Below are 21528 nucleotides of genomic sequence, written 5' to 3' on the forward strand. Positions count from 1 at the left end.
TCACTATGTAATTTTCATAATGTCTTCTGAATTGTTTTTTATTTATAGTTATTCAAATTGTTTATTGTCTTCACATATATTTTATTTATTATTATTTACATTATATTCATTACTATTTACTAATATTCATAATATGGTATATTCTATATTTATAGTATTTACATTTAATATGGACTTTAACATCTGTTTTTTATTTTACAATTGATTGTGATGCTGCTATGATGAAAGTTTACCTTGGTTTTCCTCAAATGCTGAGATCATTCTTTTTTTAACCATAGAATAACACACTTCCTGATGTGGTTTATATGATGTATTATTATATGCTGATCAGAATAAAGTATTTATTTGTATAACATCAGAACAGAAAAAAAACACATGAAACGTGGAACTTGTAATTTGTGATATGAGAATGGCTTACATAATACAGTTTTTTTTAGTTTTTTAATTTTGCAAAAAATATGTAAAACCATGTTAATCAAAAAACATCCTGTGCAGAGTCTTATTTTTATATAGTGGTCTTTATCTGCTTGTCTTTGCACTCATTAGTTCAAAGATTATATTTTAGGTTTATTTTTACTTTAATTTAAAAAAATATTTAATTATATTTTGATTTTTTGTTTCCATATGACACAAGTACTGATAAAAGCACATGATAATTTTATATTAATAGAAAACAATAACAGTTTTAACAGTTACAGCTCGGTTGCGTGTGTCGTATTGCTCAGTTTTTATTTATCGCTAATTTTTTTATGCTCAGGCACTTAAACAAGGAGCACAACCTTGACGACAGATCAACAGCTCAGGCAAGAGTCCAGATGCAAGTTGTTTCGCAGTTAGAACTACAACTTCAGAAAGAAAGAGATAGGTTACAAGCAATGATGTTACACCTACATATGTCAAAACAGCAAAGTACAACCGAACAAGATAAGGATCCAACGAAGGTCAGATAAATTTTCAGATTGGCATGAATCGGTTTTATATATCTGAATTCTGATAACAATATACACTCACTGTCACATTAAATAGATAAAAACAACATTTTTGTCATTAGTGTCATTTGTTTCATCATTATCATTGTTATACATTATCACCCCTGAGGCAGGTCCCTTGTATCATGTTTATCTCCATTCTCCTCCATTCCCAATTAAATATTTAAAATCTTTGATAGCACCCATTTTCTTTTATATCATCATTTACTATTTTTCCAGCCTCTCTTTCTGCATCTTCTACTGATCCTTCTACCACAGATTTAATCAATCCTTTTTCTCTCACTGTATTATGTCATGTTTTATGAGAATGTTATGTTTTAACCAGTTAATTTTCCTATGAAACGAAACGCAAGAATGGTGGGAGTTTCAATGTTTCTCTCTACAGTTCGCAGAGCCTGGACAATGACCCTTTCTGCTGTATCTTTCTATTATCAGTCAGGTTTCATGGGTTATTTAGTGGTGGTTATAAATTTTTAATTTTATTTATGGACGGATTTGATAATTTGCGTTCTTATCCGTATGGAGCAGCATGAAATTTATTTACTGGGTCTGACTGTGAAAGACTAAGCTTTTGAGCCTAGTACTTCCGGTGTGATTCCCCTTCAGTCCATCCACTGAAGTCCTTTCGGTACCAGCACCTTGTGTATTCGCTAACAGGAATACACCTACCAAGGCTCTAGTTATTTGGAGGGAGCAATGTGCCCCCTTCTCCGGAGGGAGTCTCATATGCTGACTGAATTAAATCGTGGTCTCTTTGTGGGACGGTGTGGGCGTGTTGTCTAGGTTTTTATAGTTTTAACAAAATTTAATTGTAAAAACGGTCACTTTCGCGGCCGAAATTTTCGCGCGGTTTCCATTTATAGGTTACGCGATATAGAGGCTCCTAAGTCTGGTTTGTCATTTTTTGACTATCGTACCGCCTCTTCACGGTGGTTCGTTTAATACGGCATGAGGCCGTTTTCTTATACCCTGTGAGTAGGGTCCTCTCGGCAGATATCCCGGAGATGGCCGTGTTCGGACACGGCTGCTCTCCCGAACAGTCTGCGTGCCTGTGCTACCCCCACCTTGGATACGATGTGTAGTCCCGCATCGTAGCGAAGAGTGACGTTTCTGACGAACCACGGTGCTCCAAGTATCGTCCGCAGCGCTATGTTTTGGACGGCTTCTAATTTCTTTTGAAGCGTGGAGTTCAACAAAGCTCCCCATGCCGGTTAAGCATATGTTAGAATCGGCAAGACGTATAGCCGAAAAATGAGCAATTTGGTCGCCAGTGGATATGGACTGGCACTGTTCAGTACTGAGTATAGTGAGGCCCTGACGGCCTTTGCCCTTTGGGTCACATATTTAACATGTTCTCCTAAGGTAAGCCGTTTATTCAGGACTACTCCCAGGTACTTGACTGTTTTCCCAAAGAGGATTTCCAACTGTCTGGTTGGAGCACGTGTCTTGTATGTAAACATCACTGCCACCGATTTTTCACCGTTAACCTTGATTCTCTACATATTGAGCAACGGCTCTAGATCCAATTACCTTTGGAGTCTCTTTATCGCATAATCTACACTTCTCGATTCATAATAATATGCTGTGTCGTCTGCGTATAGAACTGTTTTGACTCCTTCCGACAGCGGCATATCGTTGACGTAGGCCGTGTACAAGAACGGCGAAAGCACTGCTCCTTGGGGGACTCCAGCGGCTACGTCTCTGGTGGAGCAGATTTTCCCCCTACGCGTACAACAAATTGTCGGTCTAGTAAATAAGACCGTATCAATCTGACACAGCGACAGGGAATCGTCGTATGCGCGAGTTTATATAGCAAGCCGCTATGCCAAATTTTGTCAAAGGCTTTAGCCACATCTAGAAAAACGGTTGCAGTTACCGTTTTTCTATTTAGGTCTCCAACAAGACTGTCAATTATTTTAACCAGTTGGAGGGTCGTCGAGTGGCCCTCCCTGAAACCAAATTCCTCAGGCCGTACTTCTTTTCCCAAATGTCGCGTAAATCTCTCCGGGACAATCCTTTCGAATAGCTTTGACAACACTGCTAATAAAGAGATTGACCTGTAATTCTGGGGAAAGAGCAGACTTTACCCAGGTTTGGGTAGGCATACCACCTTTGCAGTTTTCCAGCAATTAGGAAAATATCCAAAGAACAAAATTGACCTGAATGTTGTGGTTGTTGTCGCTATATGAGCGGGTGGAACATTCCGGAATGCACGGGCACAGATCCCGTCAACATCCGGAACCTTGTCGGGGCTTACGGCTTTGATTGCTGTGGGAACCTCCGCCTCAGTGATTTCGTCTATTTCTAGTGGGGCGTCCTCCACCTGTGCTAAATAATCTACGAGGAAGGACTCCACCTCAGTTGTGTGGTCGTCGTTCTAGGCGGGATGGGGTTTGGAGTAAATTGGTTCTTCAGGGTGTCGGTGAAAACCTCGGCCCTGTCCGCCTCCGAATATGCCAGAAGGCCTCGTTGCCCCACAACCGGGTGACGGGGCTTCTTTCCTTCTCGTAGTTTTTTGTTTAGCCTGAACACCGAGGAGTGGTCGTCTGAAAACGAGGCGAGGTATTTGTTCCACGAATCCTCTCGATGTTGTGCCAGCAGCTGTTTCGCTCTGTCCGTTTGAATATAAAAAGCCCTTTTATCATCGGGCGAAGGGTGATTCGGTATATCCTCCCCAGTCGGCGCTTCTCTGCTATAGCGTCAGAGATGTGAAGTGGGAGATTGTTAATGATAGGCCTCGTGGTCTTTTCCGTAGAGCTGTTTGGCAGAGCCTCGGTCATTGACGATGACGCGTTTGACCGTGTCTGTCGTCGATTTCCTTCGGTGTGGTCAGGAATTCAGGATGCGCTGGCCTGTAATCCCGTTGGAGAGATTCATAGAACCTTTTCCAATTCACTGACCTTCGGGGTATAGTGAATTCTATCTACCCGTTCGATGAACGAAGGTGGGCACCTCGGGCCCTATGACCCGACTAACCGGGGTGTTCGTGCCCTTTCGTATAGCAACCTGCCATTTGCACTTGTCAGATGCTTTCTGACAAGATGCTTTCAGAGTCTTGCTATTCCAAGACTTGTGCTTAGTCGCTCATGAGTATCATGGGTCCATCCCAATTTTCTACCACGGCATCTAGATCTTCGCTGGGTACCACTGAGTCTGGTTTATTATAAGCCGAAACCAGCCAATACACCGTGTGTAGATGCTCCACATGTACACAAGTCTGCTCCATCACGTTAGTGTGGAGGTTGACCCGTGCGTGTCCATAGCGCCTGTGGACTAAAATTGCAGTTCCGCCGCTTGCAGGGCGTCCAGGTCGTACTGGCAAATCCGTCCTATATGTAAAGTAATTACGAATGGTCAGTTTTTTGTTCGCGTTCAGTCATGTCTCCGGCAACAGTATCACGTTTATTAGTAGATCCTCGGCCAGACAGCAAAGTTCCTACTACTGAATTGGCGTTCTACTGTAGCAGTCTAAAGAGTTTGCCTAACCATAACTAGATAACAGGTTCATGAGGCACTCTATGATGGACTGAATACAGTCCTTCAGAGATTTTTAATTTTCCTATCGACAATCTTTCTGATTAAGCTTCTGTTCTAATTAACACTCCTCATTACGTCATTAGTTTTCATTTTGTCAGTCCAATTTAATTTTCTCCTTGCCAGACTTATTTACCGAGTCTTAATTTTGGATAGCATTACAAGATAATATTTATTATCTTGTCTGAAAAATTTTGTTACATTCATCTTTTACTGTCCAAACATGTAATAGTTGTTTCTATCATTCTACTGCAAACTTGTCCCAAAATTTCTATCTTTCTACAAAATGATGTGATTGCATATTTGTTTGAAATATTCTAGAATTTCACTTTCAGCTTTATAAACACATTCTGTTCTGGCTGATGATGAATACCCTTCTTTTTACTTAGCTGCTACATGTCAAAGAACAGTAATCTATATTTAATCATATCTTATTATATTTTTTTAGCATATAAGGTGTTTGAACAGTGTGTTGTTATAAATTGAAAAGCCATTAGTCTTTTAGTTATTAATCATCAAAAGATCACAGTTATTTTCTTCTGTGTTTCTACTTATCAGAAATGTGCATTTGTTTCATCCATAAACAAAATTTATTGGTGAATAAATCTGAGTATATATTTCTGATAAAATAATTCTGCATCAAAGTTTTCACACATAAGACATTTTTGCTTGGTTAAAAAATAAACCATGTGTTTTATTATATATAAAAATAATGTAAGTTGGCAAATAAAAATATATAAAAGTATCATAAATTGCTATAAAATATAAATAATTGTTGTATATTGAATGGAACAGATACAAATGTACACTTTGTTACTCGTTATGCCTTCTGAATCCAAGTCGGTCATTATAGTAATATTGATATTTCAGTGTTTTTAAGTTTTCATCATTTTTATTGTTTTATTTGAAGAGTTTAATATATGAGAAATGAGCAAGTCTTTGTGGCGGTAATGAAATGTGTAGTTAAATCTCAAAAATATATTTCTAAAATGTGAAATGATCAGTAGATACCTGTATTCGTTATCTTTCTGTTATTTTCTGTTTTTACTCTTGTATCAGATAATTTTGTTAAATGGTTTATTTTACTTTTTTTTTGTTGTAAAAATATGATAAAATCATTTGCTTTTCAAATATTTTATTAGCAGTTTTACATTCAGATTTTGTGATAGAAAACAATTGAAAAAACACAATTAAATATTGATAATATTATAGATGAATTTGTACAATATTGGATTCTGTGAAAATCTGATGTGGATTATTTATGTAAAGTAGTGGTGTGTATCGGTGTTATTTCCTTGTTTTACTGGACTGGAATATGATTTTGATTAAAGTTCATTCTGCAAAAAAAATGCCAGCAGTGCTTTGATAGTGTGAAAATGTTAATGGCTTGATTAGGTCTTGATCTCATCACCTTCATTGCAGTAAGATGAACCTTTCTGTTATGCAATAGCTTTACTTTTTTGAAACATGTTTTAATATATGTTATTTTATTTCAGGGTGCACTTTGTCTATCAAAGATGAGTCCGCCGCCTACATTCCTTAGTCAGTCTCAGCCATGTCTTGGTACAAATTCTATTACACAAGTAACACCTGTTTCTATGTCTTCCCTTGTTTCTTCTGTCCGTTCACCTAGTGCTTCTCTTCGGCCTTCAACACCAAATCTAGGAGTCTCATCAAAAAGAAGAATATGTGAAAAATCAGCACTGTCACTTGCTGGAGGTAAAGCATGCTATATGGTTTTTCTATTGTTTTACCATTACCAGTAGTGTAAAATTTTTAATGTATATTTAAAATAAATTAAAATCAATAAATTTGATATAAACACTAACATATAATTTTATCTCATCTGGAATATTAGAAGGTGTTCACTAATGCATGGAGTCACATTCTAATAGACACACCAAATCTCTTTTTGCAAAAGTTTGCTCAGAATGCTGTCACACTCCATAAACCATAGATATAGTCTTATAAAACACAAGTATAGCATCATAATATACAGCAACACTGCATGTAAACAATATTTTTATAAATTCTGAACTAGAAAATGCTCAAAGCTGTTCATAAAAAAGAAAATTTTAATCCAAAACTAGACAGATATTTTGATAGTTAAACGTCATCATCAGTAGATACTGAGGGTATATCTAAACTGATTTACAAGGATAATAATTGCAAATTAAGTTATTTAGGAATATGGAAGTTTGAAAATGGATTAAAGGAGAATTTGATTCTTTGTAAATATTAAAAATCAGAGAAATTGACCATAGTTCAACAGCTTGGAAATGGTCACTAAATTTGTTTACGGAAACCAGCATTTAAAAGTTGCTTGTATTAAACAGGAATTAGTTAGAGGGGAGGCTTACTTTATTAGAGTGATACAAAAACTTTATTTTTAAATAATGGTTGGAAATCAACACCTTCAGTCTTTTAAAAATTCAGCCAAATTAAATTTATTAGAGATTTTTTTAAAGGAACTTTTAAATCTTTTGTGGCCCTGATTTTTGAAGACCATACAAAAAAAGAGTGTAATTTTTACAGCTTAATTTTTATAAATTATCTGTGCTGTTTCTTTCTGTCTATGATGCAGACAATTAGAAATAATGAAATTTGTTATTTATTGAGGGAAGGGGAAATTTCTGTAACTTGTAAAACTACTGGAAAGCTCTTTTCGTAAGTTTAAAATTCCCTCTATATCAGATAGAATTTTTTCATATTGGGGTTCAGTATCACAGATTTTGGGACACCTGCATAAAACTATAAATTTTTGGTCTTATCATCTCAAATAAGATGAATTACAAATGTGTTAATAAAGTAGCTAGTGTGTTTGAACTAAGTGTTGAACTACACATGTTTTAATATGATGTTAAGTTTTAAATTGCACTGCAGATTAAGATCTCCTCTTAAATCACCATCCTGTTGTATTAGTTGTTAGGGAGTGATGACGTATTAAAATTTTTATTTTCATTATCAAGTGTTTGTAACTTTCCAAAAATAAATGTTTAGTCATATACTCCCTTAATTTTGAGGATGTCCAGATGGCCTGGACTATGTGGACACCCAGCCGGGTGGACAAAAATAAACACTAACATGGTCAAACATCACTTAAACATCAATACTTAACTTCTGGTCCCGAAAATTGGCAAATAGACTAGTAATTGCTATAAAATAGTCAACAGTATGCTGTAATCTTTAGAGGGTAATGTTGGTTTCATAAATATCATTTCATTTTTTTACAGGTGAACTAAACTTACTTTTTGATTATGCCATTTTTTGTCAGTGTGTAAACCATTATAATTATTGTTCTGACATTTGTTAAAATTATTCTAATTTTTTATTTTAACCATTTGTTGCTGCAAGGATTACCATACATGTTGGAACGAGCAGGTCTTGATGTTCAACAAGGTAAGTTAATGGATGAAAATAATTTTGTGAAACTAAAAGCGTCAGTTAATTTTATCATACTTATGTAATTTTTATCAATATAACATATATTTTTTACACATATAAATTAAGTTTTATTTTAGAAAAATGGATGAGAGCAATTTCAAGAATACATCGATAACATTTTCCTTCTTTTGTTTAATTTTTAGTTTTATTTGCATCACATTTTTAATTTTTTCCATACAAGATGTGTATGCTTCTCCTGTTTTTAATTTAATCTTTTTCTTTATTTAAATACAGATGAAATCAGTTTTTTACGTACATAATACATGTGGTCATTAAGAGTGTAAAATAAAATATGTAAGGAGTAAAAAGACTGAATTACAAAAAGAAGAAAATGTGTCATAATATGTAATTTGTGGATAAACTTCTAAGAAAAGGACAGATACATCTAAAAGAAGGTAAATACTACCAATATCTGTCCAGTAAATTAAAAAGAGGTCAGTATCCAAAAATAAAATTAATCACATATTTCTAAATGAAAAATAACAACAAAATTCTGATTAGATTTTTCTTTTCAATAGCTCTTACTTCTTACTTTTAATTCCAGTGCAGTCATAACACTGACACAGAAACTGCTTTAACATTTGTCAGTTTAAATGTGACGCTGATAATTAATCAACAAGGATACTTGATATGAGATATGAGATTCATCTATTGGTGTTCTTCCCAAAGACAAATACTGAACTCAAGAAGTGCATCCATTCCATTTAATACTTTGTCAGGAGTGATCTTTAAACAAGTGTTTAAATTTATAAAAAAGTACTAAAGAGCAGAAGCATGGTTATAAACAAACAATCTGATGAGGAAATATAGCAAATTCTTCATTCAGAATTAATAACAATAAGGATTCTGTAATCATTCAAATTTCGTTAAGTGTTGGACAAACCAAGTAATTATTCAGCTATCTCAATTCTTACCTGGTATTTATTTGCCATCTAAATAAAAAATATCTGAAAAACTTACATAATGTCGAATTTACTTACTGCTTTAGAAGCTTTAATATCTATTTAAAGACCATCTTTATCAAGAAGATGAAAATATGTCACTGGATCTGAGAAAAAAAGCTTGCCTAATTCATGTAACAGTATACAAACTATAATTCATTTGTTCAGCTGCTTGCAACCAGTCAAATTAAAATAATTTTTATTGGTTTCTTTACATCTTGATTTTTTTTTTGTAATCTGAGTGAAGTGATCTCTTATTCTCTTTCCTTTAAAAATGTTTATTTTACTTATTTTTCATTATTGGTAACTGTTTCTTTAAGAAATCTATAATCTATAATAAGTCACATAAAATTATTACTAAATAACACCAATAGACAAAAAAAAATTTTTAATGTTTCTCTAAGTGTGATACCATTTCTTGAAATTGCTTTTTTGCGTACATTACAGATCTGTAAATACAATTTTTCTATCACCCTTAGTTTTAAATAAATTATACTTAAAAAAAATATTAAGAGAAAATACAATTAAAATCTGTAAAATTTATAATTTTGCATGGCCATACCTGTGTTAGAATGATTTTGCTGATGCTTTTCTTTTAAAAATAGCCTCAGGCACATCCCAAATTAATATCCAACAGTAATCGGCTAGCATGTTAGTATTCCATTCCGAAATGTCTTGGTGGAAACGTTCACCGTGTTTGTCACTTACATCCCCGAGGTTGTCCTGGAAAAAATCCAGATGTGAGTGGAGGAAATGTATTTTCAAAGATATATTACATCCCATAGCTCTGTATGAAGTAAGAAGTTGATTAACAATGTCGTAGTAATTGTTGAATTTTTGTTTGCCGAGAAGATTTTTGCAAACATCTTTAAATGAAGCCCAAGCTGCACTTTCTACATTATTTAACATTGAGTTAAATACATCATCTTTGACCAACTCTCTTACTTGAGGACCAACAAATATTCCTTCTTTAACTTTTCCTTCACTTACATTCGGAAGTTTCTGCATGGTGTACAAAAATTCAGGACTATCCTTCATTGCTTTTACAAAATTTTTCACTAGTCCTAGCTTGATATGGAAAGAGGGTAAAAATATATTTTTGGGTTCAACTAAGAGCTCATGAATAATATTTTTCCCATTTGGAGTTAAATTGTCTCGTTTCTTCCACTCTTTGGTAACATAATGTTTATCCCTTGCTTGGCTGTCCCATTCGCAAAGAAAACACATGTACTTAATATAGCCTAACTGCATGCATAACAAAATAGTTATAACTTTCAAATCACCACATATGTTCCCACTATGTTTTTTATAATTTATTTTTTCAAGAAAGTCTTTCATTACATCATATGTCTCTTTCAAATTAATACCATAAGTGATTGGTAACGGAGGATATTTGTTACCATTGTGTAGTAGAACTACTTTTAAACTATACTTGAACAAATCTATGAAAAGGTCCCAGTCCTTAGGTTTATGAACTTGTCCTGAGTAACATAAGCTCATCAATATTTGTGCAATAAATCAAATTATTTTCATCAATAAAGTACTAAGTAAGAAAGTTCTTTTTGTCGGCTTCGAAAGCCTGAAATTTTTGTATTTTTTTTAAAGTAAATTCCAACCTTGCAGTCTTGAGCCTAATAGTTCAGTTTGACTTTTTGATAATCAAGTCATTTAATTCACTTTGTGATATAAGATGTGGCTTATTGGAAGATAATTCAAAATCAAAATCAATGTTGTCTTCATCAGTACTGCCTGATTCTTCATCGCTGATTTCAAAACATACATTAACAGGTGGCTCAGGAACTGGAATAATTTCACTGTGAGATACAGGCCTGATGCAATGAAGGATATTTTACAGTATGTTTAGATTTTTTAGAAATTTCAGACACACTTGTTAAACAAAAGTAACAATCGGTTACATGATCCTTTGGTTCACGCCAAACCATAGGTACACCAAATGGCAAAGCCTTCCATGTACCATTAAGCCATCCTCTTAAATATACAGAACAATTAGTGCATACTATATGAGGAGGTCACGTTTTATCCTGATCACCAATTTTACACTGAAGGTACAAATGATATGCTCTTTTAATTAAAGTGTAATGACTTTTCTATTTGATTTTATGGTAAACTCACCACATACAAAACGAAAAGCATCCACATCATTTACACAATTTCAAGGCATTATGACACTGCACTGTTAACAAACTTAAGACAGCAATAAGACTGAACAAAATTAATTCATTCCTAAATCCAGTGCGTAATACAAACAACACAACGCTGTTTTCAGCTACATATTTTGACTTGCACAGACATGATTAATCTTCTCCATGAAGGCTCACTTTTCAGCATTAGATACGATGTCATAATATGTGACTGATATGATTTAATTCTTTGTCTAGTATTGTTTATTTATAGCTTACAAATTATGTTAACAAAGTTAAACAATAAAAAATGAGCTAACAAAATACAATATAGGAGCTTAAAATTGCTAACTATACATTGAAAAAGGAAAAAATCCTTTAATTAAAATATTTTTCAAAAATGGTGGGTGATAGAAAGATTCTGAGTTCATATTCATTTTCAGCATCAAAAATCAGATTAAAATCATGTATCGCATGTTAGGAACAACAATTATGTTTATCAGTGTAATTAATGTAAATCCATTTTAAATAAGTGCCATTGAAGAACTCATATTACTTACTTTGGTAATAAGCTGAAAAGTGTTTTCACTTTAAAAATTAAATGCAATTGTCCATATTTCTTGCACTTAAAAAAAAATTAGTTGTTGCTGTATATTCCTTTAAATATTAATGTTAGGAGCTTTATACTTTATAATCAGATTTGATGGAAAATGGATGTTTTAAGGAATTCCTGATTTTTTTCTTTTTTTAGAAATACTTGTACTAAATTTAAAGAATAGTCTTTATTTAATTGTATTAAACATGTTTACTTATTTTTAATTGAAAATCTGGTTGTTAAAGCTTGGTTAACACATTCAAAAGGAGAAAATTAAAATTAGACGTTTTTCTGGTGAGTTTACTTCATTATTGAAAGATTAAATAAATAACTTAATAATTATTAAATATTAAAATATATAAATTTTGAATAGTATCACTACTTCTGAACAGAAATTTTCCATAAATAATTTTTAACTGAAAATTTAACTAGCCCTTGTCTCTTGTCTAATCATTCAAATCTGTTATAACTATAGAAAGTTTACATGTATATTTTCTATATATTGTCTGAAAATGTATGTATTAATAATTAACAATTAAAAGAAAAGTGATTTTAGGCTTTTTTTCACTAAAAATAAAAGGAAGGTTAACTGCAGGAAAGAACATTAAGGATTGTGAAAAAAGATCCAAAAAAGGTTTCATTAAGGAATGAGAGTTAAAAGTGAAGACTTACATATGTATCAAGGAATGAATGAAAGAGTTGCTTAATAGTTTGGAATTTGAAGAGGACATTTCAAAATAAGGTGGTTAATTAAGCAAAATGGTTTATGTTCGTGACATCAAGAAATTTTTCTAATGTTAATTATACTTTCAGTGTTCACTACTAAGAGTTTTGTTAATAGAATGTGATTCTACTTTTTTTTGGTTGGTAGTTTTGCTGCTGAAAATAAGACTCTTTTAGAAATTATTTTTTTTTTTTTAACAGAATACAGTATCAATTTTTTCCAATATTAATTATGTAATTCATTTGTTTTGTTACTATTTATTTATTTTGGAGATCCACTGTTCATTACTACAATGTATTATTATTATTACCAATTTCACTTTTGATTAAAATTTTTTATAGTAGTACCAGTAATTATGAATTGAGTATAACTGCTGATAACTGTGATGACCCATTTGAACATTGATCCCATTTCTCTTATGAATACTCTACTATAGCCTGAAATATCCCTGTTTAATTATGGAAGATATAAATATCAATTTAAATTATCTTGACATAATTAAAATTAAAGTAACTTAAAAAAATTTATTTTAGTAACATCATATTTTTTGTCTGTTTTCGGTTTTCAGAAAGTTGAGTTCTTATATTCCATCTTTTCTGATAAGCATCTTGTAAAGAATATTTAGATTATTTATGACTAAAAAAAGTTCTAAAATATAGTTATCATATTGCATAATTTACCTTAGTAAATTAACAGATAATAGTTATTATCTCTTATTTTTTTATAAACTAGCACACAAATTTTTTTTTGGTTAACAGCTGGATACATCAAATCGTCTTAATTCTTGAATATTGACTGCTATGGGTGTTTTACATAGAGTGATGCATAAAACTTAGGATGAGTTCAGGTTATTAAGGAGATAAACTTTATATAACAATAAAATTAGTTTATCTGTTGAAAACTAATTGTCTTTTATAAATCAATATTTTTTGCATAACTTATCTGAATTATATTATTAAAATTAGTATTTCTTTTATTATACAATAAAAATCATGACTCTTACTAAATACATAGAAATATGCTTCCAAAAGATGTTATAAAGACTATCATAGTCTTAATAATATCTTTTGGAAGCATACGAGGTCTGTAATGAGACTGGTTCAGAAAAACTTTTTATTTACAATCCAATTATACATGGACTCTATCACCTTCAAAATCATTCCGTTGGGAAGCCACGCAACCCTTCAAACAGTTTTCCCACTCTTCATAGCAGTGTTGGAATTCAGAAACTGGAATATCCTTCAGATGGTCAGTTACATTTTTTTTTAATGTTTTCTACTGTTCCAAAATGGTGTCCTTTGAAGTGTTTTTTTGAAGCTGGGAACAGGAAAATGTCGCAGGGACTCAAGTCACATGAATAAAGTAGTGAAGGAACTATAGGAATGTTTTTCTTTCCCAAAAACTCATTAATTGGGAGTACAGTGTGACAAGGTGCATTGTCATGATGCAGCATCCAATTGTCTTTGATGGCTGGTCTAACACGGGCAATTCTTTTCTGCAGTCTTTCAAGAATTTCTTGGTAAACATATTGATTTACAGTCTGTTCTGTAGGCAAAAACTCCTTAGGACAATGCCATTACTATCAACAAAATAAAATTAGCATGGTTTTAATTTGCTCATTTTTGCTTTTATGGGACGTGGTGAGTTTGAAGTGTGCCACTCCTTGATCTGCCATTTTGTTTCTGGGTCATACTCAGATATCCAAGATTCATCACCAGTAATAACATTTTTTTTAGAAAATCAGGATCAGTTTCAATTTGCCCTAGAAGATCATGGCACACTTCCACCCTGTTGTTTTTCTGTTCAACAGTGAGGTTTTTTGGGAGTAATTTTGTACAAACCTATTTCATGTCCAATTCGTTTGTCAAAATTTGATTGACTGTGTGTGGTATGGTTCATATTCAATTGTTATGGCCGGTCATGCTGTATCAAGTCTTTGATTCGCTCAACATTGTCATCACCTTTTGGCGTTAACAGTCTTATAGAGCACGGATCATCTACAACTGATTCCTGGCTATCTGAAAATGCTTTAAACCATCTAAAAACTTCAGTTCATGACATAGCATCATCTCCATACCCCCTTTTAATTTTGAAAAAGTTTCAGTAGCATTCTCACTGAGTTTAACACAAAACTTGATTGCACAATGTTGTTCATAATTAGTATCATTCATTTTTGTAATGCACAACAAAAATTTGTTTCACTGAAAGTTTGTTACGTCTCACATGGCAACAATAGACTAAAAATATTAATACCTAATATAAATCAGCTGTTCATATAACCATATGTTTACTAGTAACTTTACAGTGTTGCCACTTTGGCTGCCAAAAAAAAAACTAGTCTCATTACTTTATATACAAGCCTTGTATTTCCTGGCATTTAGATAATGAATCATGTTTTTATTATTTTATAAAAGTGTAAATATTATTTCATAATGCTGATAATGTATATAAATATGTGTATTTTTTTATGAATTTGTATTTAATAAAGAATTAATTGTTTAATTTTTCTGATTTAACAAATTACAGGTTGACAAACTCATCAAAGTTATTTCTCCAAACATTTTAAAACTTTTTCACCTTCCCATTGCATAAACAGTTAAATATTTTTGTTTTTATTACAAAAAATCTATACTTATGTTGGAAGACAGTTTACAAAGGAAAAATCATACTGTTTTCATAATGTAAAATTCAAACTAAAAAAATCAGAGATCTAACACTGAAACATATTTATTAATTATTCTTTATTTATTTTTTTAAAATTTAAGTTACAGTGACTGTGACCAATCTCTTTTCTTTGCTGATCTACGAGAACTAATCTATTAAAAATGGCTTTGGTATTTTGTTATTAAACATGGTAGTCTTATGCATTTTATCTTGCTTCATACCCTTCAATTTCCTGGGTACTACTTCCTAACACATTTCAGGTTTTGTGAAGCCAGCAGGTGGGATGCAGTTTACTACCTTATCCAGGATCTATCCATTTATTAATTCTTATAAGAGTATTTATTATGATAATTTCAGACTTATTATATTAAGTTTTGTATCGATCATAGGTAAATAAAAATATAGAATATTACTTACTAGCATTTTGGACACAGTTAATCCAGTTTTATATTAAATATTACTTGCAATATGCATTGGAGATAAAAATTGTTTATTGTCAACACCTGAAAAGGTTGATGTTTACAAAACTACAGTTGTAATCTGTACTTATACATTGAAATGCTAACTCTATTTAATAGATATCAATTATTTTATTTTAATCTTATTCCAGAAATACAGAGAAATAGGGAATTTTATAAGAATGCTGATGTCCGCCCTCCATTCACATACGCTTCTTTAATCCGTCAGGTGAGTAAGACAATTATTAATAAATTACTAACTTGTTAAAACCAGTGAACACATATTTTGTTTTACTTTTTTAAAATAATGTTGTCTCGTGAAAGAAAATATTTTTAACTTATTTATTGTCATATTATAATCTTCATAATTGTTGCTTAAAATCAGAACAGTATCATATATTTAATTGTATTATCATTGCGTAATTTGTTTTTTTCTATATTACATATATTTTTTATTGTTTGATTGTTTAAAAGAAAGTATAATATAGAGGTTATGTTGCTTTTATTCAATTTTATGAAACTGAATAGAACTTCATTCAGTACACCTTCCCCTACAAGTTCTATTCGCCTGCAAATGATTGAGTATTTTTGATAAATGAACTGACAATGCGGTAGTTCTCATATTTATCTATTGCTGCTTTCCTTAGTATGGTAATAATTGCATTCTTTCTAAGCCTACTGGGATTTTTCCTGCTTCATAAACTCTTCATATTAATCTGTGTTATTTATTTAGTTCTAATCCTGCTGAACAAGACAATAATTCTGATATATAATAATTCTGAGACTGATGGGATATTATCTATATCTGTTGCCTTATTTTTGTATTAGAGCTCCATCGAACTCTAATGTCAAAACAGAGACTCATCTGATACAATGATAAATTAATTTTTTTTGTCCAAAATATCATCTGATAATAATTTTTCTTCATTTTGTAGTTCCTTTATATACATTGTTGCCATTTTTTAGCTCTTTCTTTTCTCACTTACAGTGGGTTTTCAGTTATACATGAAATATCAATCCAAGAGAGTTTTCTATTACTTTCCTATATGTTGCATCTACCTTTCCAGGAATTGCACTTTCTTTACTATCCTACCATCTATTCTTCAACCAGTTTATGCAGTCATTTGAAAAAAATTCTAAAATTCAGTTTCTATTTCATTTCTCTGAACTATTCCATACATTTCCACTATTTTCTCTTCTTGTTATTGTATAGAACAAGAAGTGTTCTTCTATAGACTGATTGTCATTCAGGTCTTCAGTTGCTAATAATTTCACCTCCTTTTCACAAATTGGATAAAATCAATGTTGGCAAAATGTCATCCTTCATGGTTCTTTTCAGCTTGGGAAATAGGAAGAAGTAACAGAGCGCCATTTCCAGCGAATGTGGAGGCTGAGATATCATTGGCCAAAAATTCACAAACAACCAATAAAGTGTGAGCAGGTGCATTATCATGGTACAATTGCCGTGAATTGTTTTGCCAGGTGTTTTTTCAGATTGTTTCATGCAAATGGCATAGAACTTCCAGGTAGTAATACTTATTGACTCTCTGATAGTGATTTGGTGATTGTCCATAATCATTTTCTTTACTTTTTCAATGTTGTCATCAGATGTTAATATGCTGGGACATCCAGGGTGCTCATCATCTTCAATGTCTTTACGGACTTCTTGAAAACGTTTGTACTACTTGTAAATGCTTGTTTTATTCATAGAAGAATCGCCAAAAGCAACATTCTCCATTTCCAATGTAGTGCTGCACTTTTTTCCATTTTTAAAGAAAAATTTAATGAATTCTTTTTTCAGTCTTTTCCACAAGTTAAAAATCATCGTCCATACCAAAACATGTGTAGCCTTTTTGACAGCCAACAATAAAACTAAGTATTCAATATGGCTACTAATGAAAATATACATTAGAAACAAATATACCAACACGATAAAAAAATTACAACAATTGGACTTATATAGCCTGGGAGATTAAAAAATTCTGTGGATCTTTTTATCAAACCATGTATATCTATATAAAAATGTTAGTGAAATTTTCAAGCATGTAATAAAGGAATTTATGAATTGAATATTTGAAAATCGACTGGTTTTGACTTTATGCTTGCAAATATAAGAAAAATTATTGATACCAGGTACACATTTAATAAATCACTTATATTACAAACTGCTTTCTTTCCATACATTTTGAAACTAAACAAATTAAAACTGAATAAATAAACCAAAAAATAAATAAAAAGATTTAAAACCTTTTATTTGAAGGTAATGAATCCCTGAAATTTATCACCTTAAATCTTTAACATATGTTTTTTTCTAAATTATAGAAAAAATAATTGACTAGTGTGTAATAATTATATAATCCAAGTATAACTTTAAAACTGGGATGTGGTTTTAAAAAACGATCTTCTGTGTTAGTGAAATTTAAAAATCTATTGAATATGACGTGATAGGGTAAATTAAAAAATGTATAGGTTTCTTTTTAGATCTTATTCATAACTAAATCTAATAATGATGAGGGATGGTAGTTCTTTTTATGGGGAAAAAATTTAATAATTTATTAATGGTTTATAGATTGATCGGTCTCAGGTTTGATTCCTGATAAGAGTCTGGCACTATTTCACCTATCATACTTATACCATATATTATTATTTTTTTCATTTAATGAGTGGCTTTGATGTGATTTGAATAATTAGATACTTTATAAAATTATTTTACTTGTATGTGAGGCTGCTGTACAAAATATTACTTACCTTCTGTAATTTATAATTTTAGATTTCACCTATCATTTTAAGTATTTCAATTACCTCTTTTCTATGCAGACAGTGAGAATTTTTCACCTCATAAGCTTGTAGTTTTTATATAGAATTTGGTACATAAAAAGTTGAATGAGCTTCAATTGTCCATAAATTAATTAAGGAGGATGTAATTAAGGGTAATTATATAAGTCCAGAATTTTATTTTGTTAAAATAGGCTAAATGATACAAAATAAATGGGTAAATAATTAAAATTCGTTAAATTTTTTTTCTGATATTCTGTTACAGTCCATTATCGAATCACCTGACAAACAGTTGACGTTAAATGAGATATACAACTGGTTTCAGAACACCTTTTGCTACTTCAGGCGGAATGCAGCTACTTGGAAGGTACTGTAAATTTTATTTTCTGTTTCATCCACACTATATTGTAATATATTTACTAAAAATAAATTTTAAGAAACAGGCATAAATAATTTAAAATTCTTTGTTTTCATGATAATTATGCTATATCTTATTTATTTACAATATTTTATTGATTTTTTTAACAATTATCTTTATTCTTTTTCTTATTGGCATCAGTATTATAATTTTTTATTTTATGGAATACTATCCTCAAAGATTAAAGAAAGGGCTATGGGAGTAAAGTGAGTTTGAAAAACAATTTAAAAAATTTGTTTTATTTTTAGATTTAACTAGTTAAGTTGATGTATATCAAGTGTGATAAGTTTTAAAAAATAAATAAATAAAACATAATTTTAAGCATTACTTTAGATTATTTTTAAATTATTAGAAATTAATAATGACTCACTTTCAGAAGGAATTGTTCTTTGAAAGGACTCTTTGAAGTTAATTGGGAGCACCTTTTTGAATGGAGTTACTGATATCTCTGCTGTTTATGGTGGTCATTTTTTTTTAAATTAAGCTAAATGAGGTGCTACTAAGTAATTGTGAAAGGCCCTTAGAAAAAGACAATTCCATATAATTTGAAAGTAGATCGTTTATAATTATGGAGTTATTGCATTTTGTCAAACTTCTCAATGAATCTATTTTTTAATTTAATTTTAATTTTTTTAATACTGGTGTCTGTTAAGGGAGTTCCTTAATTGTTTCCTTCATTTGGCCACTGTGATAAACAGAACTAATTAAGCTATCATTGAAAGAAAAGCTAGATTGTACTTTTGTAATATTTTCATTTCATTGTTTCAAAAGTTATACTATTTATATAAATATTATGCAGTAAAATCTTTAGGAATCATTCATTTTAAATGTAATACATTACAGGGCTTCACAAAATTTTACTGAATGAATGATAAGGATCTATTGATTACAGAACGTAGAGTATCAAAACTGATATAAAAAAATAAGTTTCTTTTTCTCATTATTAGAGAATGTAATTATTTTTTTAATTTGCCATTTATTTTGTCTGTTTAACTTTTTGAAGATATTTTTATTGCATAGGTAAGAATTTTTCTAAAAGTATTGTAGTACACTACTTATACTCCAACTGTACTATATCAGTGGTACAAGATATTTAAAAATAAATAAATGTATTTGTTTTTTATAGTTGGTGTGTTTATTACACTTATGTAATGAGACAGCAATAATGTTTTTTTTATATTTTCAGGTTATAGCAGTTCAGTTCAATACTTTTTATGTTGTCCTCATTATGATTAATTTTAAAAAATATTTTAATAAATATTTCTGTACAAATTTCCAGTTGTTAATTTTTATTTATTTAGTTATTTATTTTTGATGTTACATAATAAATTGTTCTTACTAAAATTGTGAGCATTAGGAAGTGAAGATTAATTTTTGTTTGTATTTTCTGATGATTAGGTTTTTTGCAGTTTGAAAAATATTTTTTTATTATAGGGAAACCACTTTTTTTTTATCATTTTGTAATTTGATTCAATAAATATAACTCCCATTACCTTTCCCATATGAAACCATTTTTTTTCACCTTTCTTCATTCCTGTATGAATTATTTTGTATAGAATGCAGTGCGTCACAACCTCTCCCTCCACAAATGTTTCATGCGGGTGGAAAACGTGAAAGGTGCAGTATGGACGGTTGACGAAGTGGAGTTTTACAAAAGGAGACCCCAGCGTTGCGTCACCGGGTACGTCAACGTCGGTCAAGTTGGTTAATGACTCCTGTAGCTCCTTCTAGCAAGCATTTCGATTTGAATTTTTTTTTAACTTTTTCTCTTTATCTTTTTTTATATTCCTCTCTTTCTAGTTTGTGTACCTCTTCCTTCGCTTTATTTTTTCTGTGTCTACTGGCATGAGGGTCGGACATATCAGTCCCAGGATCAGCAGATGAAGAACAGGTATTTCAAATCGAATATGTATTGCTCAGAAGGCAGTTAGCAGGAGTCAAATCTCTTTTCTCTCTACTTTTTTTTCTCTTCAACTTTGTCTTTTACACTATTTTCTCTTTCTTGATGGTCTGTGTATACAGAACGCGATCCGCACCAATCTCTCCTTGCACAAGTGTTTTGTGCGCTATGAAGACGACTTTGGCTCCTTCTGGATGGTCGACGATGCGGAGTTTGTCAAGCGGCGGCATCTCTCTCGTGGCCGCCCTCGGAAATATGATCCCACCCCATCACCCACTCTACCTTACCACCCGCTCTCCGCACAGTAAGCACCTCACCTATTTTAGACTTGCCGCTGAAATACGGGCTGTCGCTGCTCTGCTCTCGGCTAACTGCTACCTACTGCTAACTGCTTGTTACATGCTTGGGAAATGTGGTCATGTCCTGTGTCATGTACATGTGTATGATTTCCCATCAACAACTCATTTATCTGCTTAGTAGTGCGGTAAGAACACCAGTATAAGTAATCATTTATTAAACAATTATCTTTCTTTAAGTTATTTATTTTTATTTTCCTGAATATTTCTAACTAGAAGTTTTATTCATAACACACAAAACTTCATTTCAATGTTTAATGTATTCCTTTACGAATAATAGTTGAATCTGGACAAAAATCACTCCTTTTGGGTAGGAATTAATAATGAATAGATGATGTGCTTGATATTTTATCACTACAGTATTTACTATTTTGTATCAGTTTATTTTGATGAAAGATATACCAGATATCTTTTGAAGCTGATGCATAATGGTTACTATAATGATATTTAATGTGGGTGATTCAAAACTGTTTTTCTTATAATGTATTAGTATTATTATTATTATAATTATGAAATAGTAAATGAGAGAAAACATGTAACACACACACACACACACACACACACACACAAACAAACATAAATATTATTA

The 21528-nt window shown here is 31.5% G+C and overlaps 1 protein-coding gene across 1 annotated transcript in view; it reads left to right on the forward strand.

Moving 5' to 3' along the window:
* FoxP (forkhead box transcription factor P) overlaps positions 1-21528 on the forward strand; it is a 70369-nt gene that overhangs the window by 18274 nt on the left and 30567 nt on the right. The window contains exons 4-9 of the mRNA XM_075361965.1: positions 758-941; positions 6020-6242; positions 7878-7922; positions 15643-15719; positions 18531-18632; positions 20706-20887. Coding sequence (XP_075218080.1) covers positions 758-941; positions 6020-6242; positions 7878-7922; positions 15643-15719; positions 18531-18632; positions 20706-20887 — 813 coding nt within the window. The remainder of the gene's footprint in view (positions 1-757; positions 942-6019; positions 6243-7877; positions 7923-15642; positions 15720-18530; positions 18633-20705; positions 20888-21528) is intronic.

This window comes from Lycorma delicatula, chromosome 4, assembly GCF_047948215.1.
Source record: "Lycorma delicatula isolate Av1 chromosome 4, ASM4794821v1, whole genome shotgun sequence".
In the NCBI taxonomy this organism is placed as follows: Eukaryota; Metazoa; Arthropoda; class Insecta; order Hemiptera; family Fulgoridae; genus Lycorma; species Lycorma delicatula.